This window comes from Pseudophryne corroboree, chromosome 7, assembly GCF_028390025.1.
Source record: "Pseudophryne corroboree isolate aPseCor3 chromosome 7, aPseCor3.hap2, whole genome shotgun sequence".
In the NCBI taxonomy this organism is placed as follows: Eukaryota; Metazoa; Chordata; class Amphibia; order Anura; family Myobatrachidae; genus Pseudophryne; species Pseudophryne corroboree.
This window is the reverse complement of record NC_086450.1, coordinates 12,593,467-12,621,340: the sequence shown is the minus strand read 5'-3', so window position 1 is coordinate 12,621,340 and position 27,874 is coordinate 12,593,467. Positions and strand designations below refer to the sequence as shown.

At 52.3% G+C, this 27,874-nt stretch overlaps 1 protein-coding gene across 3 annotated transcripts in view; it reads right to left on the bottom strand.

The window, feature by feature from the left end:
- The window catches only part of MDH1B (malate dehydrogenase 1B), a 63,848-nt gene that overhangs the window by 6,750 nt on the left and 29,224 nt on the right, over nucleotides 1-27,874 (bottom strand). For all 3 annotated transcript variants that reach the window (XM_063932691.1, XM_063932693.1, XM_063932692.1), the window contains 3 exons: nucleotides 24,782-25,281; nucleotides 13,429-13,570; nucleotides 11,342-11,496 (listed from right to left, as the gene is read on the bottom strand). In XM_063932691.1, coding sequence (XP_063788761.1) covers nucleotides 11,342-11,496; nucleotides 13,429-13,570; nucleotides 24,782-25,281 — 797 coding nt within the window. The remainder of the gene's footprint in view (nucleotides 1-11,341; nucleotides 11,497-13,428; nucleotides 13,571-24,781; nucleotides 25,282-27,874) is intronic.

Genomic DNA, 27,874 nt, shown 5'->3' with positions numbered 1-27,874 from the left:
GTTTTAGTACCCTAATTCCTTTCTGTACCCGTTTAACCTGATTAATCTTTGTGCGAAATCGCAGCGGCCGATTATCGAATGACTGCGCATGTACCGCAATGTGCAGACGCAATGCCAAACAGCGATAGGATGGTGCGAAAATTGACAGGAAGCGGACGTTTGTGGGTGTTTTCTGGGAGTGTCAGGGAAAACGCAGGCGTTCCCAAGCGTTTTCAGTGCGGGTGTGTGACGTCCGCTCCGGCCCCGATCAGCCTGTGTGTATCACACTGTAGGAGTAAGTCCTGGGCTACACGCACACACTGCACACACTGGAAAAATCATTAGATGGTGAGTGTGATGTGAATGGATGGGTGTGGATCATTCGATCGACAATGTTTAGGTCAACCACTATAGGTCGACAGTCACTAGGTTGACAGGGTTGGAAGGTCGACAGGGTTTCTAGGTCGACATGTGCTAGGTCGACAGGTCAAAAGGTCGAAATGAGTTTTTTGGTGGTTTTTTTGTGGAGTGACCGGGAACCCCAATTAGTGCACCGTGATCAATCGCCACGCTTCGGGCAAGGTACTTCTCTCGGCACAGATCACCGTTCCAATCGTAGTCCACATAGATTGTTAAGTATGAAAAAGTTCACAAAAAGAAAAAAAGTGAAAAACTCATGTCGACCTTTTGACCTGTTGACCTAGAAAGCCCATCGACCTTCCAACCCTGTCGACCTAGTGACTGTCGACTTATAGTGGTAGACCTAAACATTGTCGACCTACACAGTGTCGAGCTTCAGACCGGATCCCGAACGAATTTGCAGATGTCCGCTGTCTGGCGAAGTTTTCGCACGGCGTACACGTGCATTCGCACACTTGGCTATCTGATCGCAGACCTCTGCAAATTTGCAGCACAGCGATCAGGTCTGTGGAAGGGGTTTCCAGGCAATACTGAACAGAAAAGTAGGGAATTGCAGAACAATTAGGAAAAGGTAGGTTCAACCAAAGAATAAGGCAGAAGTAGGGAGTGGGACCCATAGACGTTTGGGGTTGAGGGTCACTTTCTCCAACCATTACGTACTCATGTCATGCATACTATTTAATCACAGGTGAGGATGTCATGGTAGAATAGGGAATTCCCAAGGCTTCCATTGCAATGGCTGCTCTACTGTGACCGTAATGGTGTTAGCACTGATGGAGGGTAAAAGGTGCAGAGACCAGGCTTGGTACAGGGGTTAACCAGATTGTTTGTAACCTTGGCGGAAATAAGGGTAAAAGTGACTGAATGATCCGACATCCCCCAGAAATGTGAATTAGACCACCTTCATCATCGCAATTACACAACATGATTTCATATAGGCTGGTCACAATGTATGGAGTATAGGTCTCTGCTATTGGGCATAATGCACATCTGATCGCAGCAGCAAATATGTTAGCTAATGGGCAAAACCATGTGCACTGCAGGTGGCGCAGATGTAACATGTGCAGAGAGAGTTAGATTTGGGTGTGGTGTGTTCAAACTGAAATCTAAATTGCAGTGTAAAAATAAAGCAGCCAGTATTTACCCTGCACAGAAACAATATAACCCACCCAAATCTAACTCTCTCTGCACATGTTACATCTGCCCCCCCCCCCATGCAGTGCACATGGTTTTGCCCATTAGCTAACACATTTGCTGCTGCGATCAGATCTGAATTAGGCGCATAGTCTACACTTAGGGGGTCATTCCGACCCGATCTCACGCTGCGCTTCTTTGCAACTGTGCCATTGGGTCGGAACTGTCGCCGGGCAGCGACGCCGCTAACGAAGAAAGCGGTCGCAGCCGCGACCGCAAAAAGATTGACAGGAGGAAGGCGGAACCGGGCGTCAACTCACCGTTTTTTGGGCGTGGAGATCCAAACGCAGGCGTGTCGAGGCGTTTGGAGGGCGGATATCGGACGTCAATTCGGGACCTGCCATGCTGGATTGATCGCACAGGGTAAGTAACTCATACCCTAGTCTTGTTCTACACAAAACTTTTTTAGAATAGCAGGACTGCACAAGCGATCGCAGCCGTGCTATGCAAAAATACCCACCTCCATAGCCATAGGCGGCGTCTAGTTGATCGCACGGGCTGCAAAAAGTTGCAGCGTGCGATCAACTCGGAATGACCCCCTTAAACTGTGCACGTGTTCCCCATAGTCTGTATAACTTTACACATAAGGGTTGTGATTCTCTTTCTGTAGATAATAATGAAATATATGGTATTGTGCGGTGGAATATGTCAGCTGTTTGTTCCTTACGGTATATCACTGGCGACGTTATACAGCAGATAGCGTTGGTTAGACGGAATCTGATTCTGCATTAGTCAGACATACACCATTACAAAGGCAAATAACTAGTCGTTACGTAGTAGAAAGCAAACACAGATACAATATTGTTACTATTTTTAGCATAAAGATGAGGATTTCATATAGTCTGTTTCCCTCAAGCACTTGAGGATGTCCTGTTACTAATAAGAGCTAATGACACAGCTACAATGTGACGGTTATAAGTTGTGCTGCATATTCAGCTGATAAGCGCTGATCAGCTAGACGGTTATTACTATTCAGATACAGTATAGCGTCCGCCATGGATTTGTCTGTATCGGACTGTAAGAACTAATGGTGTCCTAGCATACAGTATATACGTAAGGATAAACCCTGGTTAATGGCTCAGTCCCCCGTCTCCCCGATATTTCCCCATGTGGGTCTAATTCACGTTTGTCCACAATAACGATGTTCAAGCTATGGAGTGATTATCGGCAGACCGCGCACGTGCTGCGATCACGATGTGTATGTGCGAAGGTGCCGACGTCATCTCGCGTGCGTTGAGGATGTCATGGAGAAGTGAGTGACAGGTAGTGACTGTCTGAGTGTGTTTGCTGATGTGGTTTAATAAAGTCAATTTATACATAATGCACCTTAATACAATTATACAGTGGATCGTAATAAACACATTGGGGTCAGTTCAATTTGCCAACAGTTGAAGAGCGCTGGGAATTAGCTCCCAGCGCTATTCAATACTGCGCCATGTGATGCTGAATTGTTGGGATTTCTTCTCGCACCCCCCTGGAAGGTGCAAGCAGAAATCCGACAAAAGTGCTGGCACGCGGCCGGCGCAATGCTGATTTTGTTGGGAATCAGCATCGCGCCGGGCAGTTAAGTCATCAAATGCCCGTTCTCACGACAAATCAACCTGTTAAGTCTGGGAGAACGGGCATTCGCCGATTTAACATTGAGCAGAATTGAATAGCGCCGGGAGCTAATTCCCGGCGCTATTCAACTGTCGGCAAATTGACTTGACCCCATTGAGTAATTATGAGTTTTGTCCATATAAATCTTGAATAGGTCACATGATCATGGTGTCATGGCGATGCATGTGTTAGGGGATTTGTGTTCTGAGGGGTCGGCGTCCCGTTCATGTGCACAAACGTACCCTTCCTGTGATATATGCAGATGTCGGTTCCTTCTCCCTTGGTGGTTGATTGAGTTGATGTCCTGGTGGTGCTTACCAACTGCTCTGCATAGTTTGTGCTCCCCCCAACTGGTTCCCCTCCCCACTGCAGGTACAGCCGGTACAGCTTGGGAGTCACCGGTGGTTTTGTGACTGTACGGGGTGCAGCGATTCTGCAGGTTATGCTACCCCCCGATGTCAGTACAGCACTGCCGGCCGCTCAACTCTGACTGTCCTAGTGGAGTCTTAGGTGTTGTTTGAGGAGCCCGTCTCTGCAATGGTTCTGATGGTGCCGGCGTGTAAGCCTACTCAGCTGCTGGTGACGGCAGAGACTGCCGGTAGCCGCGTGACTTCCGGGCTGCAGTACTGCCGGTAGCTCAGCTCTGTTGTCCACGGAGGAGTCTTGGGTATTACTGCTGGGGAAGGATTTCTCTGCGAGTGGTGATCAATTAGGCAGTGTGCAGTATCTCTCCAACGCGTATCGGCCCAATGCCCTTCCTCAGGGAATTCAGTATGTCAGCAGTTCCATGGCCTAGAAAAACGCAACTGCAATTGTATCTGTGGGGTCTGCGTCTCTCTCATGACCCCCACTCCAAATCACTGCAGAGTCTGGCGGTAGCCTGAACACATGATACTAGGGGCCTGATGGCGACTTGCACGCAATGTCAATGTTCACTGAGTTATGGGATTATTTTGCTACAGCATGTGCACAAAAATAACTAAAAACTTGTATGACACATGCGCTACACTGCGTGTACGTACAGAGGCGCGGTTGCCACTGAGACGCAAGGCATCGGAAATGCGCTGCGCGTACCTGGGCGGCGACTGGGGGTGTGGCTGGTACCAGCATCAGCATTCAGTCACCGTATGTACGTACAGAGGCGCGGTTGCCACTGAGACGCAAGGCATCGGAAATGCGCTGCGCGTACCTGGGCGGCAACTGGGGGTGTGGCTGGTACCAGCATTAGCATTCAGTCACCGTATTTACGTACAGAGGTGCAGCTGCCAATGAGACGCAAGGCATCGGAAATGCGCAGAGCGTTCCTGGGCGGCGACTGCGGGGTGGTTGGTATCAGCATTAGCATTCAGTCACCGTATGTACGTACAGAGGCGCGGCTGCCACTGAAACACAAGGCATCAGAAATGCGCAGAGCGTTCCTGGGCGGTGACTTGGGTGTGGTTGGTATCAGCATCAGCATTCAGTCACCGTATGTACGTACCGAGGCGCGGCTGCCAATGAGATGCAAGGCATCGGAAAAGCGTTCCTGGGCGGTGACTGGGGGTTGCTGGTACCAGCATTAGCGTACAGTTACTGTGTGTACGTACAGAGGCGCGGCTGCCACTGCAAGGCATCGGAAATGCGCAGAGCGTTCCTGGGCGGTGACTGGGGGTCGCTGGTACCAGCATTAGCGTACAGTTACCGTGTGTACGTACAGAGGCGCGGCTGCCACTGCAAGGCATTGGAAATGCGCAGAGCGTTCCTGGGCGGCGACTGGGGTGTGGCTGGTACCAGCATTAGCGTACAGTTACCGTGTGTACGTACAGAGGCGCGGCTGCTACAGAGGCGTTCCTGGGCAGAAACTGGGAGGTGGCTAATCAGTGGAAGGGGCACCACCGCTACTCTAGCCACGATAATCCCCCCACTCACTGTAGATGCGAAACTATGTAACATTGCTTGGGATGTGGCAAAAGACATATGGGAGTGCATTGGTGTTTCGCAGACGCAACTACGACAAGAGACGCTAAAGAGGTCCCAGCATCGTATGTCTCAATATCAGACCTTAAAGGCGGGGACACACTAGACGCTGTGTGTACCCGGCTGACTGGACAGCCAAAGTAAAGATACACTGCGCGATATATTGCTCACGGCCGCATATCCCTGTTTCCCGTCATTTGCTGGGTCCTCCCACTGGGCGTACAGCACGTCTGACGGGATGACCCGGCAAACGACCCACCGGAGCATGTGGGAGTGGGTACACACTAGACCAGGCATGTCCAAACTGCGGCCCTCCAGCTGTTGTGAAACTACATATCCCAGCATGCCCTGACACAGTTTTGCTGTCAGAGAATGCTAAAGCTGTGTCAAGGCATGCTGGGATGTGTAGTTTCTCAACAGCTGGAGGGCCGCAGTTTAGACATGCCTGCACTAGACGATGTGCCCAATTTGCCGCATTGGAGATATATATCGCCGAGCGTGTACCCAGAGTCAGAGCCATAAGAATAACATGACAAATATGGTGGAAATAATATAAAGAGGGGAATGAGAGCATTGATTAGTACTTATCCTTACATGCTAGGACACCATTACGTCTTACAGTCCGATACAGACACACCTGAATAGTAATAACCATCTAGCTGATCAGCGCTTATCAGCTGAATACGCAGCACAACTAATAACCGTCACATTGTAGCTGTGTCATTCTATAGCGCTTATTATCACAGGACATCCTGAAGTGCTTCAGGGAAGCAAATAGATGACAGTAAATCCTCATCGTTATACTAAGAATAGTAAATTGTATAGAATATTGTATCTGTGTTTGCTTTCTACTACGTAACGACTAGTTATTTGCCTTTGTAATGGTGTATGGCTGACTAATGCAGAAACAGATTCCGTCTAACCAACACTGGGGGTCATTCCGAGTTGATCGCTTGCTAGCAGTTTTTAGCAGCCGTGCAAGCGCTATGCCGCCGCCCACTGGGATTGTATTTTAGCTTAGCAGAAGTGCGAACGAAAGGATCGCAGAGCGGCTACAAAAATATTTTGTGCAGTTTCAGAGTAGCTCAATACCTACTCAGCGCTTGCTGCGATCGCTTCAGACTGTTCAGTACATGTTTTGACGTCACGAACACGCCCTGCGTTCGCCCAGCCACGCCTGCGTTTTTCCTGGCACGCCTGCGTTTTTCCATACACTCCCTGAAAACGGTCAGTTGACACCCAGAAACGCCCACTTCATGTCAATCACTCTGCGACCAGCAGTGCGACTGAAAAGCTTCGATAGACCTTGTGTGAAACTACATCGGCCGTTGTGAAAGTACGTTGCGTGTGCGCATTGCGCCGCATACGCAGAAGTGCCTTTTTTTGCATACGCAGCGCAGCGAACATTTTCAGCTAGCGATCAACTCGGAATGACCCCCACTATCTGCTGTATAACATCGCCAGTGATATAACGTAAGGAACAAACAGCTGACATATTCCACCGCACATTGGGGCTCATTCCGAGTTGATCGCTAGCTGCCGTTGCTCGCAGCGCCGTGATCAGGCTAAAAATCGGCTGTTCAGCGCATGTGTATGGGCCGCAGTGCGCACGCGCGAAGTACTTTCACACAAAACTATGTCGTTTCACACAAGGTCGAGCGACGCTTTTCAGTCGCTCTGCTGATCGCTGAGTGATTGACAGGAAGTGGGTGTTTCTGGGTGGTAACTGACCGTTTTCCGGGAGTGTGCTAAAAAACGCAGGTGTGTCAGAAGATAACGCAGGCGTGCCTGGGGAAACGGGGGAGTGGCTGGCCGAACGCAGGGCGTGTTTGTGACGTCAAAACAGGAACTAAACTGTCTGCAGTGATCGCAAGGTAGGAGTAGGTCTGGAGCTACTCAGAAACTGCATGAAAATATTTTATAGCAGAACTGCTAACCTTTCGTTCGCTATTCTGCTAAGCTAAGATACACTCCCAGAGGGCGGCGGCTTAGCGTTTGCACTGCTGCTAAAAGCAGCTAGCGAGCGATCAACTCGGAATGAGGGCCATTACTATATATTTAATTTATTATCTACAGAAAGAGAATCACAACCCTTATGTGTAAAGTTATACAAACTATGGGGAACACTTGCACAGTTTAAGTGTAGACTATGGGCCTAATTCAGGCCCCTCATTCCGAGTTGATCGCCTGCTAGCTGCTTTTAGCAGCATTGCACACGCTAGGCCGCCGCCCTCTGGGAGTGTATTTTAGCATAGTAGAAGTGCGAACGAAAGATTAGCAGAATTGCTATTAAATATTTTTCTGCAGTTTCTGAGCAGCTCCAGACCTACTCCTAGATTGCGATCAGCTCAGTCTGTTTAGTTCCTGGTTTGACGTCACAAACACGCCCTGCGTTCGCCCAGCCACGCCTGCGTTTTTGCCTGGCACGCCTGCGTTTTTTAGCACACTCCCTGAAAATGCCGAGTTGCCGCCCAGAAACACCCACTTCCTGTCAATCACACTACGATCACTCGAGCGACTGAAAAACGTCGCTCGAGCTTGAGTAAAACTACAAAGTTTTGTGTGAAAGTACTTAGCGCATGCGCGCTGCGTACCATGCGCAGATTTGGCGTTCTTTCACTTGATCGCTGCGCTGCGGAAAACCGCAGTGAGCGATCAACTCGGAATGAGGGTTTCAGACCTGATCGCAGCAGCAAATTTGTTAGCAGATGGGCAAAACCATGTGCACTGCACGGGGGGGGGGGGGGGGGGGGGGGCATATGTAACATGTGCAGAGATAGATACTGTAGATTTGGGTGGGTTATATTGTTTCTGTGCAGGGTAAATACTGGCTGCTTTATTTTTACACTGCAATTAAGATTTTCGTTTGAACACACCCAACTCAAATCTAACTCTCTCTGCACATGTTACATCTGTCCCCCCTGCAGCGCACATGGGGGGTCATTCAGAGTTGTTCGCTCGCTAGCAGATTTTTGCAGCATTGCACACGCTAAGCCGCCGCCCTCTGGGAGTGTATCTTAGCTTAGCAGAATTGCGAACGAAAGATTAGCAGTATTGCGAATAGAAATTTCTTAGCAGTTTCTGAGTAGCTCCAGACCTACTCACAGATTGCGATCAGCTCAGGCCGTTTCATTCCTGGTTTGACGTCACACACACGCCCAGCGTTCGGCCAGCCACTCCCCCGTTTCTCCAGACACTCCCACGTTTTTCCCTGACACGCCTGCGTTTTTCCGCACACTCCCAGAAAACGGTCGGTTTCCGCCCAGAAACACCCACTTCCTGTCAATCACACTCCGATCACTTCAACGATGAAAATTCTTCATTCGGACGTGAGTAAATCTACTAAGTTTTGTGCTAAAATACTTAGCGCATGCGCACTGCGTACCATGCGCATTTTTGCCTTAATCACTCCGTTGAGAAAATCGGCAACGAGCGAATAACTCGGAATGACCCCCATGGTTTTGCCCATTAGCTAACAAATTTGCTGCTGCGATCAGATGTGAATTAGGCCCAATAGCAGAACCTATACTCCATACATTGTGACCAGCCTATATGAAATCATGCTGTGTAATTGCGATGATGAAGGTGGTCTAATTCACATTTTTGGGGGATGTCAGATCATTCTACCACTTCTACCCACTTTCTGCACCTTTTACCACCATCAGTGCCTGAGCCGCATCATGGTCACACCCTGATAGCCAGCAGAGCTAATGTAATGCCACATGGCTGACTAATTGCTGCAATAAGAAAGTATGATCCTCCATTATGTGGGGAAAAGTGATACGAGTGCCCATGTATTATGACGGCGGTGTGTGCCCAGTGGTCCTGTCACCAATATCCGGGCAATGTATGCAGGCGCGGCACTACCCGCTCAGCAAAGGGATGCAGTGCAGGTAGGTGCCAGGGTAGGAGAGGCGCTCTCCCTGCTCTGCATCCCCGCTGCGGCGCCTAGGCACCCGCTGCTGCCGGCTGCTGTGCCTGTCACACTGTTTGACAGGCAGCGGCGCCGGCAGCATGAAGCTTCCCCCTCCCCCTGTGACACTATCATCATTTAGTCCAGTGTCTGTGTGTCCAGTCCAAAAAAGGGGTGGGGCTTACCGGCGCTGAGGGGCGGAGCTACACGGGACCATGGCCATGCTGCAGAGGAAGACAGAAGGCAGAATACAGAGCCGGCCAGCCAGATGCTGAGTTGAGGGAGAGTGAGTGAGAAAGTGTGTGTGTGTGTGTGTGTGTGTGTGTATCTACAGAATGTGTGTATTTGTACTGTATGTACAGTATGTGTATGTATATGTGTATGTGTGACTGTGCAGCATAACGTGTGTAAGCGTTACTGGTACAGGGGGCGTTACGTGTGTAAGCGTCACTGGTACAGGGGGCGTTGCATGTGTAAGCGTCACTGGTACAGGGGGCGTTACGTGTGTAAGCGTCACTGGTACAGGGGGCGTTACGTGTGTAAGCGTCACTGGTACATGGGGCGTTGCATGTGTAAGCGTCACTGGTACAGAGGGCGTTGCGTGTTTGTAAGCGTCACTGCTACAGGGGGTGTTGCGTGTGTAAGCGTCACTGCCACAGGGGGCGTTGCATGTGTAAGAGTCACTGGTACAGGGGGCGTTGCATGTGTAAGCGTCACTGGTACAGGGGGTGTTGCATGTGTAAGCGTCACTGGTACAGGGGGCGTTGCATGTGTAAGCGTCACTGGTACAGGGGGCGTTACGTGTGTAAGCGTCACTGGTACAGGGGGCATTACGTGTGTAAGCGTCACTGGTACAGGGGGCATTACGTGTGTAAGCGTTACTGGTACAGGGGGGCGTTACGTGTGTAAGCGTCCCTGGTACAGGGGGCGTTACGTGTGTAAGCGTCACTGGTACATTGGGCGTTGCATGTGTAAGCGTCACTGGTACAGGGGGCGTTGCATGTGTAAGCGTCACTGGTACAGGGGGTGTTACGTGTGTAAGCGTCACTGGTACAGGGGGCATTACGTGTGTAAGCGTTACTGGTACAGGGGGGCGTTACGTGTGTAAGCGTCACTGGTACAGGGGGCGTTACGTGTGTAAGCGTCACTGGTACAGGGGGCGTTACGTGTGTAAGCGTCACTGGTACAGGGGGCGTTACGTGTGTAAGTGTCACTGGTACAGGGGGCGTTACGTGTGTAAGTGTCACTGGTACAGGGGGCGTTACGTGTGTAAGCGTCACTGGTACAGGGGGCGTTACGTGTGTAAGTGTCACTGGTACAGGGGGCGTTACGTGTGTAAGTGTCACTGGTACAGGGTGCATTTCATGTGTAAGCGTCACTGTTGCAGGGGGCGTTACGTGTGTAAGTGTCACTGTTGCAGGGAGTGTTACATGTGTAAGCGTCACTGTGTCTTGTATAAGCGTCACTGGTACAGGGGGCATTACTTGTGTAAGCATCACTACTGCAGGGGGAGTTACATATGTAAGTGCCACTACTACAGGGGGCGTTGTGTATAAGTGGCACTATTACAGGGAGCGTTACGTGTGTAAGCGGCACTATTACAGGGAGCATTATGTGTAAAAGCATTATGTGCGCTATCCCTTTGTAAAGTATGGGAGGGCGCAAATTTATAGTTTGGAGGGGGGTGCTGAACACCCTAGGCTAGCGCTGGCCCTGAATGTATGAACAGTCAGTTGCACCTACTGTTCCAACACCTGCAGCTCATCTATTTGACGGCTGCAGGTGTCGTTGACCATACACTACAGCCGGGCTGCATGTGAGATTTCGCAATAGTAGCGGCTTCTCACACATGTGCACTGGAGCCGGCCCGGCAGGGAGACACAGCGCATCAGCACTTAGCAGATGCTCTGCGTGCTCAGGCGGGGATTGCCGGATCACTCCCCCGCACCGGCTCCATGTTAATACATCTTGTCGGTGTAGCTTCCTGCTATGCCTCAGTAATAAGCACCTGAGCCCTCCCAGCCCCCCAACATGAGCGGGCAGCCACTGACAGCAGCGTGAGGTCCGCATGGAGGAACGGGTTGGCTCTGCAGGGTGCCACAGGGTGATGCTCCAGATACCCTACTGGCTAGATGTAGGGGCTGTGGCACAGAGACACCAGGACCCTGTGACCTCTGCGACACTACCGCTCACACACCCCACCCTACTGCAATCAGTCGCCCATAGACAACGCTGGCGCCCCTCCTCTGCACATTACCATTGTCTCATGGACTCTTTTACCTTGGTTGAGGACACCGAGTGACACGACGTCTCCAGTGTCTGACCCTCGCTGCCACCACGACAAGACTCTGGCGATAGCGTTAGCAGCTGACAGGCCGGAGCGATGCCGCTTTCGTTTCTGCCACTCCGTTACCAGGTCATTCTTTGTCCAATTCCTGCCAGCAAGTCAGACACACGTTATGCCGCATAATATACAGGGACTGTAACAAACACAGAACTGCAAAGGTCCCTCTGCTGCACGTCATTCAGAATATGTCCCAAGTGCTTAACGTGAGAACGGAGGTGACGGTTCCTTGGGGGGAGGCTGGTGATGCTTTGGGCACACGTGAATGGGGATGTAATATGCGGATTATACGCTTACTCAGTAAGTGGGAGTGTAGCGGACATGTCGCTGAAAGCAGTTGAGAAGAAAGACGCTGAACCGCACCCACAGGCGTTCATTCAGATCTGATCGCTGCTGTGCGTTTTCACACAGCAGGCGATCGGGTAGTCACTGAGCATGCGTATGCACCGCAATGCGCACGTGCATCGGACAGCAACAAAGGGCATTGCCAGTCAGCGGCGGGATGGTGTGAACAATCCGATCGCATGGGCGTTCGCAAGGTTATTGACAGGAAGAGGGCATTTGTGGGTGGTAACTGAACGTTTACTGAGAAAAACGCAGGCGTGTCCAAGCGTTTTCAGGGAGGGTGGGTGACGTCAGCTCCGGCCCCGATCAGCCTATTCTCATCGCACTGTGGGCGGGATGTATTAAGATACATCGCCGCCCCTCGCCGCTTATCGCAGCAATGTTGATCCCATATGTACTAACATATGCGATCAATATCGCAATGCGGTGACGGAGGCCCCCCGCGATACCTGTGAGGTGGTCTGTGGGGGGTCTCCGTCACCTCCCAGAGGTCTCCACACTGCCTACACGCCGGGAAGCAGCAGCAGGCTGCCCCCGGCGCCTCCTCCTCCCCCCTGCAGCCGGAAGGCCCTCCAGCTGCATTGCTAGGGGGAGGAGGAGATTACCTTCCGGTACCAGGGCTGCCTGGAGGAAGGTATGCCGGGGGGGAGGGGGGTCGGCGGGTTGCGGCGGTCGGCGATAAGAAGCCCATAGGCTTCTATAGGAACAGCGGTGGGGTCTTAGTACATTTGAAAATGCGTTAAAACCCCCGTTTTCGGGGGTTTTACCGCATTTTTCCTTTAGTACATCCCGCCCTGTAGGAGTAAGTCCTGGGCTGCGCACAGACTGCACAAAGTAGATTTTAGCAGCTCGGCGTACACATGGAATCGCACACTTGCACTGCAAATATACACTCCCCCTGGAGGCGGCGACTATCTGAACGCAGCCCAGCGATCAGATCTGAATGACCCCCTCAGATAGAACCATAGGGCTGCGGCAAGTTTCCATGGAGCGACCGATGGTGGCGTCTATAGACTCGGCACGCGGTGATCTGTGTGTACAGGCGCTGTGCAGCTCAGTCCTTGCAGTGTAGCAGGCACAGAAGTACGCCACGGAGCCGCCTATGTATTCTAGGTGAGTATTACATGGGAATATCAGCAGGAGACACGCGGACTGTTCTCCTGAGAAACCTCCTGACATTATATCCACCTGTCACAGGTCTGTTCCCGTTCAGCCATTGTCTCTGCATGAAATTAGTGTTATATGACCGTCAGCCTACAGCGCCAACCACACCCAGAGCTACGTAACGCACAATATAGCAGAAAATACAAGAGAAAGGGAAGGGTAGGGATCAGATTTGGGGGTCTATGAACTTACCATTGGAAAGAGATAAAGTATCAGCCAATCAGCTCCTGTCGTTTTTCAAACACAGCCTGTACCATGACAATTAGGAGCTGACTGGCTGGTACTTTATCTTTCTCCAAGTTTTAGTACATAGGGCCTAATTCAGAGTTGATCGTAGGCGGCGATGCTTTTGTACTTGACGAGTATTTATACTACAATTTTGAAAAAAGAACATATATTATCCAAAGCACATTACGTTAAAGCCGGAACAATGCATGTGAAAATGGGGATGAAAAAAAGGGATCAGAGAACATATCATAATGTGTATTATAAAGTCATTTCCAACCTTACATACCGGTCATATGTCACAGCCAGCAACGGGCGAGAGAAGGAGGACGGGCCCCAAATGGAACTATCCAATCTGTATACTTTTGCTTGGTGAAGATCAAGAAGGTTAATTCCACTAATGTTGCCCCAAATGATCACATCCTTTACAGCTGCCAGAAACAGGAAGAAAGGTACAAAACTAAATTCTGGATTAAGACATTTGGAAATCTTCTTTGTACCAGTACGAGGCAGATGAGGGCCCTGCTTAGCTGAGCGGAGGCGGTCACATGTGGTGGAGACAGAACTAACATACTCAAATAATAACAGGATAATTAGTATATATGGTCATTGTATGTTATACACAGCCTGCGCCCTGGCAAAGGCTAAATAAGGTCACACAGACCTCACTCTGTGAAGGCGCTGATGACGGCCACCATACCTGAAGGACATGAACAAACTGAAAAGGAGGTTTTTCTGTTGGGTAATGCCAAGAACGGCCAAACTTACCCATCCCATTGACGGTATGCAGGTGCGCTGTATCCACAGTCATCTAGACCTTGATGAAATAACAGAACAGATTCCCCGGTGGGCCAGAAGTGACTTACCCGCTCCCTGTGGCTGTAGCAGCTCCAGCAATGTCTTCCAGGTCCTGGCGTCTGTGACTTCTGGAGGAGACATCTGATGGAGTGGCGGTTCCATTCTCCCCTTCCCCTTATCCCTACCCATAACCCTCGCTGTGGGGCCTAACGCTTATCTCTCCCCCCGCAGCCCACCCCTAACCGCCCACTAGTGACTAACCCCCCTGTCCCGCAGCTAACTCTAATGTCAACAGTCTACATTTAACTGTCGATATTATCAGAATGTTGACGTTGCCTGTTGACATTTTAACAATGTTGACATCAAAACCATTGGTTTTGTGATTATGGGGGTCATTCCGAGTTGATCGCTAGCTGAAAATGTTCGCTGCGCTGCGATGATGCAAAAAAAGGCACTTCTGCGCATGCGGCACAATGCGCACGCGCGACGTACTTTCACTACGCCCAATGTATTTTTACACATGGCCTAGCGAAGCTTTTCAGTCGCACTGGTGGCCGCAGAGTGATTGACAGGAAGTGGGCGTTTTCTGGGAGTGTTCGAAAAAATGCAGGCGTGACAGGAAAAACGCAGGCGTGGCTGGGCGAACGCAGGGCGTGTTCGTGACGTCAAAACGGGAATTGAATGGTCTGAAGTGATCGCAGGCGCTGAGTAGGTCTGAAGCTACTCAGAAACTGCACAATATTATTTTGCAGCCGCTCTGCGATCCTTTCGTTCGCACTTCTGCTAAGCTAAAATACACTCCCAGTGGGCGGCGGCATAGCGGTTGCACAGCTGCTAAAAACTGCTAGCGAGCGAACAACTCGGAATGACCACCTATGAATGTTGACGCTGTTAATGTAGACATAATGACTACATACCCTGTATACATGGCACTGGTGCCAAGCTGTCTGTACTGGTCCTGTACACGCCATCACCTCGCTGCCCACCCACAGCGACGGATACGTTATACCTGACAAGTGTGTACCCTACCGGGCGGATTGTTTTTGTTTTGTTCATAACTCACAATCTGCCCTATAGAATAATTAGGGAATGTAATGTTACAACACACCATCTACCGGGCCCATGTGACCTGGATCACAGCGTCCCTGCCGAGGTAATTGTTACATTAAGCATACAGGCTACAGAAACGTTTAAGCAACACAATGTTGCAAAACCAGTGCTATGGGTATAGGGGGTAATTCAGAGCCGATCGCTGTTGTGCAAATTCACAAGGCGGACGATTACCGATCAACTGCGCATGTGTACGGATCGTAGTGCACACGTATGAGGCCAAACTGCAAAAAAAATCCAGCAACTTTTTTCATCGCTAGGCGTACCCAGGTTGATTGACAGGAAGAAGGCGTTTGTGGGTGGTAACTGCCCGTTTTCTGGGAGTGTCAGGAAAAACGCAGGCGTTCCTCAGCGTTTTCAGGGCGGGTGTGTGACGTCAGCTCCGGCCCCGAACAGCCTGTTCTCATCGCACTGTAGGAGTAAGTCCTGGAAAAATCATTCGATGGCGAGTGAGTTGCAAACAAATTTGCATCTGATCGGCGTTTACAGAGATTTTTGCACGGCGTACGCAGACTTGCACGGGGCGGTTTTCACTCTGTCTGGGCGGCGATTATCCGATCGCAAACCTCTGCAAATTCGCGGAGGGGATACGGTCATTAGGTCGACACCACTTAGGTCGACTGTCATTAGGTCAACAGGGTCACTAGGTCGACATGGTCATTAGGTCGACAGTTCAAAAGGTCGACATGAGTTTTTCGCCTTTTTTTTTTCTTTTCTTTTTTTTACTTTTTCATACTTTACAATCCACCTGGAATACAATTGGGAACGGTAACCTTGCCTGAAGCATGGCGAGCTAAGCGAGGGGACACGGTGCACTAATTAGGGTTCCCCGTCACTTTACGAAGAAAACAACACCAAATTAAGTAAAAAAAATAAGATTTTACTTACCGATAAATCTATTTCTCGTAGTCCGTAGTGGATGCTGGGGACTCCGTCAGGACCATGGGGATTAGCGGCTCCGCAGGAGACAGGGCACAAAACTAAAGCTTTAGGATCAGGTGGTGTGTACTGGCTCCTCCCCCCATGACCCTCCTCCAAGCCTCAGTTAGGATACTGTGCCCGGACGAGCGTACACAATAAGGAAGGATATTGAATCCCGGGTAAGACTCATACCAGCCACACCAATCACACCGTATAACTTGTGATCTGAACCCAGTTAACAGTATGACAAACGTAGGAGCCTCTGAACAGATGGCTCACAACAATAACAACCCAATTTTTTTGTAACAACAACTATGTACAAGTATTGCAGACAATCCGCACTTGGGATGGGCGCCCAGCATCCACTACGGACTACGAGAAATAGATTTATCGGTAAGTAAAATCTTATTTTCTCTGACGTCCTAAGTGGATGCTGGGGACTCCGTCAGGACCATGGGGATTATACCAAAGCTCCCAAACGGGCGGGAGAGTGCGGATGACTCTGCAGCACCGAGTGAGAGAACTCCAGGTCCTCCTCAGCCAGGGTGTGCCCCTGACCAAGTAGCAGCTCGGCAAAGTTGTAAAGCCGAGACCCCTCGGGCAGTCGCCCAAGATGAGCCCACCTTCCTTGTGGAATGGGCATTTATATATTTTGGCTGTGGCAGTCCTGCCACAGAATGTGCAAGCTGAATTGTACTACACATTCAACTAGCAATCGTCTGCTTAGAAGCAAGAGCACCCAGTTTTTTGGGTGCATACAGGATAACAGCAAGTCAGTTTTCCTGACTCCAGCCGTCCTGGAAATCTATATTTTCAGGGCCCTGACAACATCTAGCAACTTGGAGTCCTCCAAGTCTCTAGTAGCCGCAGGTACCACAATAAGCTGGTTCAGATGAAACGCTGACACCAACTTAGGGAGAAACTGGGGACGAGTCCGCAGCTCTGCCCTGTCCGAATGGACAATCAGATATGGGCTTTTGTGAGACAAAGCCGCCAATTCTGACACTCGCCTGGCCGAGGCCAGGGCCAACATCATGGTCACTTTCCATGTGAGATATTTCAAATCCACAGATTTGAGCGGTTTAAACCAACGTGATTTGAGGAATCCCAGGACTACGTTGAGATCCCACAGTGCCACTGGAGGCACAAAAGGGGGTTGTATATGCAGTACTCCCTTGTCAAATTTCTGGACTTCAGGAACTGAAGCCAATTCTTTCTGGAAGAAAATCGACAGGGCCGAAATTTGAACCTTAATGGACCCCAATTTGAGGCCCATAGACACTCCTGTTTGCAGGAAATGCAGGAATCGACCGAGTTGAAATTTCTTCGTGGGGCCTTCCTGGCCTCACACCACGCAACATATTTTCGCCACATGTGGTGATAATGTTGTGCGGTCACCTCCTTCCTGGCTTTGACCAGGGTAGGAATGACCTCTTCCGGAATGCCTTTTTCCCTTAGGATCCGGCGTTCAACCGCCATGCCGTCAAACGCAGCCGCGGTAAGTCTTGGAACAGACATGGTACTTGCTGAAACAAGTCCCTTCTTATCGGCAGAGGCCCTGAGTCCTCTGTGAGTATCTCTTGAAGTTCCGGGTACCAAGTCCTTCTTGGCCCATCCGGAGACACGAGTATAGTTCTTACTCCTCTACGTCTTATAATTCTCAGTACCTTTGGTATGAGAAGCAGAGGAGGGAACACATACACCGACTGGTACACCCCTGGTGTTACCAGAACGTCCACAGCTATTGCCTGAGGGTCTCTTGACCTGGCGCAATACCTGTCCAGTTTTTTGTTCAGGCGGGACGCCATCATGTCCACCTTTGGTCTTTCCCAACGGTGCACAATCATGTGGAAAAAGCTTCTCGATGAAGTCCCCACTCTCCCGGGTGGAGGTCGTGCTGAGGAAGTCTGCTTCCCAGTTGTCCACCCCGGAATGAAAACTGCTGACAGTGCTATCACATGATTTTCCGCCCAGCGAAGAATCCTTGCAGTTTCTGCCATTGTCCTCCTGCTTCTTGTGCCGCCCTGTCTGTTTACGTGGGCGACTGCCGTGATGTTGTCCCACTGGATCAATACCGGCTGACCTTGAAGCAGAGGTCTTGCTAAGCTTAGAGCATTGTAAATTGCTCTTAGCTCCAGTATATTTATGCGGAGAGAAGTCCCCAGACTTGATCACACTCCCTGGAAATTTTTTCCCTGTGTGACTGCTCCCCAGCCTTTCAAGCTGGAATCCGTGGTCACCAGGACCCAGTCCTGAATGCATAACTGTGGCCCTTTAGTAGATGAGCACTCTGCAGCCACCACAGAAGAGACACCCTTGTCCTTGGAGACAGGGTTATCCGCTGATGCATCTGAAGATGCGATCCGGACCATTTGTCCAGCAGATCCCACTGAAAAGTTCTTGCGTGAAATCTGCCGAATGGAATCGCTTCGTAAGAAGCCACCATTTTTCCCAGGACCCTTGTGCAATGATGCACTGACACTTTTCCTGGTTTTTGGAGGTTCCTGACTAGCTCGGATAACTCCCTGGCTTTCTCCTCCGGGAGAAACACCTTTTTCTGGACTGTGTCCAGAATCATCCCTAGGGACAGCAGACGTGTCGTCGGAGACAGCTGCGATTTTGGAATATTTAGAATCCACTCGTGCTGTCGTAGAACTACTTGAGATAGTGCTACTCCGACCTCCAACTGTTCTCTGGACCTTGCCCTTATCAGGAGATCGTCCAAGTAAGGGATAATTAAGACGCCTTTTCTTTGAAGAAGAATCATCATTTCGGCCATTACCTTGGTAAAGACCCGGGGTGCCGTGGACAATCCAAACGGCAGCGTCTGAAACTGATAGTGACAGTTTTGTACCACGAACCTGAGGTACCCTTTGTGAGAAGGGCAAATTTGGACATGGAGGTAAGCATCCTTGATGTCCAGGGACACCATATAGTCCCCTTCTTCCTGGTTCGCTATCACTGCTCTGAGTGACTCCATTTAGAATAGGTCTCACCGAGCCGTCTGGCTTCAGTACCACAATATAGTGTGGAATAATACCCCTTTACTTGTTGTAGGAGGGGTACTTTGATTATCACCTGCTGGGAATACAGCTTGTGAATTGTTTCCAATACTGCCTCCCTGTCGGAGGTAGACGTTGGTAAAGCAAACTTCAGGAACTTGCGAGGGGGAGACGTCTCGAATTTCCAATCTGTACCCCTGGGATACTACTTGTAGGATCCAGGGGTCCACTTGCGAGTGAGCCCACTGCGTGCTGAAACTCTTGAGACGACCCCCCACCGCACCTGTTTGTACGGCCCCAGCGTCATGCTGAGGACTTGGCAGAAGCGGTGGAAGGCTTCTGTTCCTGGGAATGGGCTGCCTGCTGCAGTCTTCTTCCCTTACCTCTATCCCTGGGCAGATATTATGGGGACGAAAGGACTGAGGCTGAAAAGACTATGTCTTTTTCTGCTGAGATGTGACTTGGGGTAAAAAAGGTGGATTTTCTAGCTGTTGCCGTGGCCACCAGGTCCGATGGACCGACCCCAAATAACTCCTCCCCTTTATACGGCAATACTTCCATGTGCCGTTTGGAATCTGCATCACCTGACCACTGTCGTGTCCATAAACATCGTCTGGCAGATATGGACATCGCACTTACTCTTGATGCCAGAGTTTCGCATATATAGAAATGCATCTTTTAAATGCTCTATAGTCAATAAAATACTGTCCCTGTCAAGGGTATCAATATTTCCAGTCAGGGAATCCGACCAAGCCACCCCAGCGCTGCCCATCCAGGCTGAGGCGATCGCTGGTCGCAGTATAACACCAGTATGTGTGTATATACTTTTTAGGATATTTTCCAACCTCCTATCAGTTGGCTCCTTGAGGGCGTCCGTATCTGGAGACGGTAACGCCACTTGTTTTTATAAGCGTGTGAGCGCCTTATCCACCCTAAGGTGTGTTTCCCAACGCGCCATAACTTCTGGCGGGAAAGGGTATACCGCCAATAATTTTCTATCGGGGGAAACCCACGCATCATCACACACTTCATTTAATTTATCTGATTCAGGAAAAACCACATGTAGTTTTTTCACACTCCACATAATACCCTTTTTTGTGGTACTTGTAGTATCAGAAATATGTAACATCTCCTTCATTGCCCTTAACAAGTAACGTGTGGCCCTAAAGGAAAATACGTTTGTTTCTTCACCGTCGACACTGGAGTCAGTGTCCGTGTCTGTGTCGACCGACTGAGGTAAAAAGGACGTTTTAACGCCCCTGACGGTGTTTTAGACGCCTGGACAGGTACTAATTGGTTTGCCGACCGTCTCATGTCGTCAACCGACCTTGCAGCGTGTTGACATTATCACGTAATTCCTTAAATAAGCCATCCATTCCGGTGTCGACTCCCTAGAGAGTGACATCACCATTACCGGCAATTGCTCCGCCTCCTCACCAACATCGTCCTCATACATGTCGACACACAAGTACCGACACACAGCACACACACAGGGAATGCTCTGATAGAGGACAGGACCCCACTAGCCCTTTGGGGAGATAGAGGGAGAGTTTGCCAGCACACACCAAAAACGCTATATTATACAGGGACAACCTTTATATAAGTGTTTTTCCCTTATAGCATTTTAATATATATACATATCGCCAAATAAGTGCCCCCCCTCTCTGTTTTAACCCTGTTTCTGTAGTGCAGTGCAGGGGAGAGCCTGGGAGCCTTCCCACCAGCATTTCTGTGAGGGAAAATGGCGCTGTGTGCTGAGGAGAATAGGCCCCGCCCCCTTTTCGGCTGGCTTCTTCTCCCGTTTTTCTGAGACCTGGCAGGGGTTAAATACATCCATATAGCCTCCAGGGGCTATATGTGATGTATTTTTAGCCAGAATAAGGTATTATACATTGCTGCCCAGGGCGCCCCCAGCAACGCCCTGCACCCTCCGTGACCGTTGGTGTGAAGTGTGTGACAACAATGGCGCACAGCTGCAGTGCTGTGCGCTACCTTCATGAAGACTGAAAAGCCTTCTGCCGCCGGTTTCTGGACCTTCAATCTTCAGCATCTGCAAGGGGGGTCGGCGGCGCGGCTCCGGGACGAACCCCAGGGTGAGACCTGTGTTCCGACTCCCTCTGGAGCTAATGGTGTCCAGTAGCCTAAGAAGCCAATCCATCCTGCACGCAGGTGGTTGAACTTCTCTCCCCTAAGTCCCTCGATGCAGTGAGCCTGTTGCCAGCAGGACTCACTGAAAATAAGAAACCTAAAAACTTTTTCTAAGCAGCTCCTTAAGAGAGCCACCTAGATTGCACCCTGCTCGGACGGGCACAAAAACCTAACTGAGGCTTGGAGGAGGGTCATGGGGGGAGGAGCCAGTACACACCACCTGATCCTAAAGCTTTAGTTTTGTGCCCTGTCTCCTGCGGAGCCGCTAATCCCCATGGTCCTGACGGAGTCCCCAGCATCCACTTAGGACGTCAGAGAAACTCATGTTGACCTTTTGACCTGTCGACCTAGTACATGCCAACCTAATGACCATGTCGACCTAGTGACCCTGTCGACCAATAGTGGTCGACCTAATGACTGTCGACCTAAGTTGTGTCGACCCATACCCTCGCAAAGGAGCGATCAGGTCTGAATTAGACCCATTGTAAGGATCTGATTTTAGGAGCTGGAGATTGGGCATAAGAACATGATGTAGTCAATGAAACTGATCTACCCCAGCCCCTGATCTACCCCAGCCCCTGATCTACCCCAGCCCCTGATCTACCCCAGCCTCTGATCTACCCCAGCCTCTGATCTACCCCAGACCCTCATCTACCCCACCCCCTCATCTACCCCAGCCCCTGATCTACCCCAGCCCCTGATCTACCCCAGCCTCTGATCTACCCCAGCCTCTGATCTACCCCAGACCCTCATCTACCCCACCCCCTCATCTACCCCAGCCTCTGATCTACCCCAGCCCCTGATCTACCCCAGCCCCTCATCTACCCCACCCCCTCATCTACCCCAGCCTCTGATCTACCCCAGCCCCTGATCTACCCCAGCCCCGCATCTACCCCAGCCCCTCATCTACCCCAGCCCCTCATCTACCACACCCCCTCATCTACCCCAGCCTCTCATCTACCCCAGCCCCTCATCTACCCCAGCCCCTCATCTACCCCAGCCTCTGATCTACCCCAGCCCCTGATCTACCCCAGCCCCGCATCTACCCCAGCCCCTCATCTACCCCAGCCCCTCATCTACCCCACCCCCTCATCTACCCCAGCCTCTGATCTACCCCAGCCCCATATCTACCCCAGCCCCGCATCTACCCCAGCCCCTCATCTACCCCAGCCCCTCCTCTGCCCCAGCCCCTGATCTACCCCAGCCCCATATCTACCCCAGCCCCGCATCTACCCCAGCCCCTCATCTACCCCAGCCCCTCATCTACCCCAGCCCCTCATCTACCCCAGCCTCTGATCTACCCCAGCCCCTCATCTACCCCAGCCCCTGATCTACCCCAGCCCCTCATCTACCCCACCCCCTCATCTACCCCAGCCTCTGATCTACCCCAGCCCCGCATCTACCCCAGCCCCTGATCTACCCCAGCCCCTCATCTACCCCAGCCTCTGATCTACCCCAGCCCCATATCTACCCAAGCCCCTGATCTACCCCAGCCCCTCATCTACCCCAGCCCCTCATCTACCCCAGCCCCTCATCTACCCCACCCCCTCATCTACCCCAGCCTCTCATCTACCCCAGCCCCTCATCTACCCCAGCCCCTCATCTACCCCAGCCCCTCATCTACCCCAGCCCCTCATCTACCCCAGCCCCATATCTACCCCAGCCCCGCATCTACCCCAGCCCCTCATCTACCCCAGCCCCTCATCTACCCCAGCCTCTGATCTACCCCAGCCCCTCATCTACCCCAGCCCCTGGTCTACCCCAGCCCCTCATCTACCCCAGCCCCTGATCTACCCCAGCCCCTGATCTACCCCAGCCCCTCATCTACCCCAGCCCCTCATCTACCCCAGCCTCTGATCTACCCCAGCCCCATATCTACCCCAGCCCCTGATCTACCCCAGCCCCTCATCTACCCCACCCCCTCATCTACCCCAGCCTCTGATCTACCCCAGCCCCTCATCTACCCCAGCCCCTCATCTACCCCAGCCTCTGATCTACCCCAGCCCCGCATCTACCCCAGCCCCTCATCTACCCCAGCCCCTGATCTACCCCAGACCCTCATCTACCCCACCCCCTCATCTACCCCAGCCTCTGATCTACCCCAGCCCCGCATCTACCCCAGCCCCATATCTACCCCAGCCCCTCATCTACCCCAGCCTCTGATCTACCCCAGCCCCGCATCTACCCCAGCCTCTGATCTACCCCAGCCCCAAATCTACCCCAGCCCCAAATCTACCACAGCCCCTCATCTACCCCAGCCTCCGATCTACCCCAGCCTCCGATCTACCCCAGCCCCCGATCTACCCCAGCCCCTGATCTACGTCAGCCCCTGATCTACCCCAGTCCCTCATCTACCCCAGCCTCTGATCTACCCCAGCCCCATATCTACCCCAGCCCCATATCTACCACAGCCCCATATCTACCACAGCCCCTGATCTACCACAGCCCCTGATCTACCCCAGCCTCTGATCTACCTCAGCCCCTGATCTACCTCAGCCCCTGATCTACCCCAGCCTCTGGTCTACACCAGCCACTCATCTACCCCAGCCCCTCATCTACCCCAGCCTCTGATCTACGTCAGCCCCTGATCTACGTCAGCCCCTGATCTACCCCAGCCTCTGATCTACCCCAGCCTCTGATCTACCCCAGCCCCTGATCTACCCCAGCCTCTGATCTACCCCAGCTTCTGATCTACCTCAACCTCTGATCTACGTCAGCCCCTGATCTACCCCAGCCCCTGATCTACCCCAGCCTCTGATCTACCCCAGCCCCTCATCTACCCCAGCCCCTGATCTACCCCAGCCCCTGATCTACCCAGCCTCTGATCTACCCCAGCCCCTGATCTACCCCAGCCCCTCATCTACCCCAGCCCCTGATCTACCCCAGCCCCTGATCTACCCAGCCTCTGATCTACCCCAGCCCCTCATCTACCCCAGCCTCTGATCTACCTCAGCCCCTCATCTACCCCAGCCCCTCATCTACCCCAGCCTCTGATCTACCCCAGTCCCTCATCTACCCCAGCCTCTGATCTACCCCAGCCCCATATCTACCCCAGCCCCAAATCTACCCCAGCCCCAAATCTACCACAGCCCCTGATCTACCCCAGCCTCTGATCTACCTCAGCCCCTGATCTACCTCAGCCCCTGATCTACCCCAGCCTCTGATCTACACCAGCCCCTCATCTACCCCAGCCCCTCATCTACCCCAGCCTCTGATCTACGTCAGCCCCTGATCTACGTCAGCCCCTGATCTACGTCAGCCCCTGATCTACCCCAGCCTCTGATCTACCCCAGCCTCTGATCTACCCCAGCCTCTGATCTACCCCAGCCCCTGATCTACCCCAGCCCCTGATCTACCCCAGCCCCTGATCTACCCCAGCCTCTGATCTACCTCAGCCTCTGATCTACCCCAGCTTCTGATCTACCTCAACCTCTGATCTACGTCAGCCCCTGATCTACCCCAGCCCCTGATCTACCCCAGCCCCTGATCTACCCCAGCCCCTGATCTACCCCAGCCCCTGATCTACCCCAGCCTCTGATCTACCCCAGCCTCTGATATACCCCAACCTCTGATCTACCCCAGCCCCTGGAATACAACTACGAAATGGGCAACTATAATGTCAGAAGGTCTGCTACAGAGTTTTGTTTCAGTTTCAGTACACACCTGAGGAGTTTACACTCAGTTTCTTTGCTATCTCAGCTTTAGCCTCAAACTCCAGTTGCGTGGGTAACGCCACAATGTTTTGCTGGTTAATGGATGGCGCGTTTCCTATGATGATTAGGGCCTGCAGGTTTGTATAAGCACTGCCTGACACAATCACTTTCACTTCCTTGCTGGCATTCTGATCAATAAGAGCGCCGTAGCGGACACATCGTTCTGTGATCAACCTAATAGCATCGTCCGGGGACTGATCCTCCTTGACAAGGACATCATCGAGGACAATGACGAAGTCTGCTTGGAGAAACGAGTCGTCAGCCAACGTGTGCAATGTCACTTTCCATAGGCATGAGAAAGCTAGGTCTTCAGCCTCCATTTTAAGTCCTTGCAGAGCGTTCTCCGAGTGGCTACCGTCCAACAAATGTAACCAAATATCTTTTTTCCTACCAAAGACTTCACCGCCGGCCAACATGGGAATTAGACTGTAGCAGGCTGGCGTCGATGCCCTATAGAAAAATACTGTAAGTCACACGTGAAGAGAAATTCAAAATGTTCAATTTCATTATACAAAAATAATTCTGTGAATACAACAAAAAATGCAGCAAGGACCTGGTGTGGAACGTAAAATGCAAGGTTCACTTATGCGCAAAGACGCTTGGGGGGGTAATCGATTAGCAGTGAAATCGCGTTTTCGCTGTAAAAACACAAATTTATCGCGGTAAATTCGCAAAAGCACCTAGTCCACAATTTTTTTTGTCATTTTACCACAAATTTCAATTCACCAAGGGAGTGATTCAGAACTGATCGCAGATGTGCTAAACTCAGCACATCTACGATCAGTCACACTGACATGCTGGGGGATGCCCAGCACAGGGCTAGTCCTCCCCGCATGTCAGGCCCTAGCACCCCCCGCACAGCGGCGATGCTTTTGTACTGGTAGAGTAGCTACTCGTCACTGCTCAGGCCGCAGCGGCTCACCCCCCCCCCCAACGGTCCGGGCACGCCTGCGTTGCCCGGACCCTGCCCCCTAAACGGCGGCCAAACGCCGCCGGCCCGCCCAGCGACCGCCTCTGCCTGTCAATCAGGCAGAGGCGATCGCAGGGTTAAGACAGCCGTCAGCTGGCTGGCATGCGCCAGCCAGCTGACGGCAACCTGTGGCTCTCTCTGGCTATGGAGGAGGCAGCCTGTGGCTCTCTCTCTGGCTCTGGAGGAGGCAGCCTGTGGCTCTCTCTCTGGCTCTGGAGGAGGCAGCCTGTGGCTCTCTCTCTGGCTATGGAGGAGGCAGCCTGTGGCTCTCTCTCTGGCTATGGAGGAGGCAGCCTGTGGCTCTCTCTGGCTATGGAGGAGGCAGCCTGTGGCTCTCTCTCTGGCTATGGAGGAGGCAGCCTGTGGCGCTCTCTCTGGCTATGGAGGAGGCAGCCTGTGGCTCTCTCTCTGGCTATGGAGGAGGCAGCCTGTGGCTCTCTCTCTCTCTGGCTATGGAGGAGGCAGCCTGTGGCTCTCTCTCTGGCTATGGAGGAGGCAGCCTGTGGCTCTCTCTCTGGCTATGGAGGAGGCAGCCTGTGGCTCTCTCTCTGGCTATGGAGGAGGCAGCCTGTGGCTCTCTCTCTCTGGCTATGGAGGAGGCAGCCTGTGGCTCTCTCTCTCTGGCTATGGAGGAGGCAGCCTGTGGCTCTCTCTCTGGCTATGGAGGAGGCAGCCTGTGGCTCTCTCTCTGGCTATGGAGGAGGCAGCCTGTGGCTCTCTCTGGCTATGGAGGAGGCAGCCTGTGGCTCTCTCTGGCTATGGAGGAGGCAGCCTGTGGCTCTCTCTCTGGCTATGGAGGAGGCAGCCTGTGGCTCTCTCTCTTGCTATGGAGGAGGCAGCCTGTGGCTCTCTCTGGCTATGGAGGAGGCAGCCTGTGGCTCTCTGGCTATGGAGGAGGCAGCCTGTGGCTCTCTGGCTATGGAGGAGGCAGCCTGTGGCTCTCTCTCTGGCTATGGAGGAGGCAGCCTGTGGCTCTCTCTCTCTCTGGCTATGTAGGAGGCAGCCTGTGGCTCTCTCTCTGGCTTTGGAGGAGACAGCCTGTGGCTCTCTCTCTGGCTATGGAGTAGGCAGACTGTGGCTCTCTCTCTAGCTATGGAGGAGGCAGACTGTTGCTCTCTCTCGGGCTATGGAGGAGGCAGCCTGTGGCTCTCTCTCTGGCTATGGAGGAGGCAGCCTGTGGCTCTCTCTCTGGCTATGGAGGAGGCAGCCTGTGGCTCTCTCTCTCTGGCTATGGAGGAGGTAGCCTGTGGCTCTCTCTCTGGCTATGGAGGAGGCAGCCTGTGGCTCTCTGGCTATGGAGTAGGCAGCCTGTGGCTCTCTCTCCGGCTATGGAGGAGGACGCCTGTGGCTCTCTCTCCGGCTATGGAGGAGGCAGCCTGTGGCTCTCTCTCTCTCTCTGGCTATGGAGGAGGCAGCCTGTGGCTCTCTGGCTATGGAGGAGGCAGCCTGTGGCTCTCTCTGGCTATGGAGGAGGCAGCCTGTGGCTCTCTCTCTGGCTATGGAGGAGGCAGCCTGTGGCTCTCTCTCTGGCTATGGAGGAGGCAGCCTGTGGCTCTCTCTCTGGCTATGGAGGAGGCAGCCTGTGGCTCTCTCTCTGGCTATGGAGGAGGCAGCCTGTGGCTCTCTCTCTGGCTATGGAGGAGGCAGCCTGTGGCTCTCTGGCTATGGAGGAGGCAGCCTGTGGCTCTCTCTCTGGCTATGGAGGAGGCAGCCTGTGGCTCTCTCTCTCTGGCTATGGAGGAGGCAGCCTGTGGCTCTCTCTCTGGCTATGGAGGAGGCAGCCTGTGGCTCTCTCTCTCTCTGGCTATGGAGGAGGCAGCCTGTGGCTCTCTCTGGCTATGGAGGAGGCAGCCTGTGGCTCTCTCTCTGGCTATGGAGGAGGCAGCCTGTGGCTCTCTCTCTGGCTATGGAGGAGGCAGCCTGTGGCTCTCTCTCTGGCTATGGAGGAGGCAGCCTGTGGCTCTCTCTACGGCTATGGAGGAGGCAGCCTGTGGCTCTCTCTCTGGCTATGGAGGAGGCAGCCTGTGGCTCTCTCTCTCTGGCTATGGAGGAGGCAGCCTGTGGCTCTCTCTC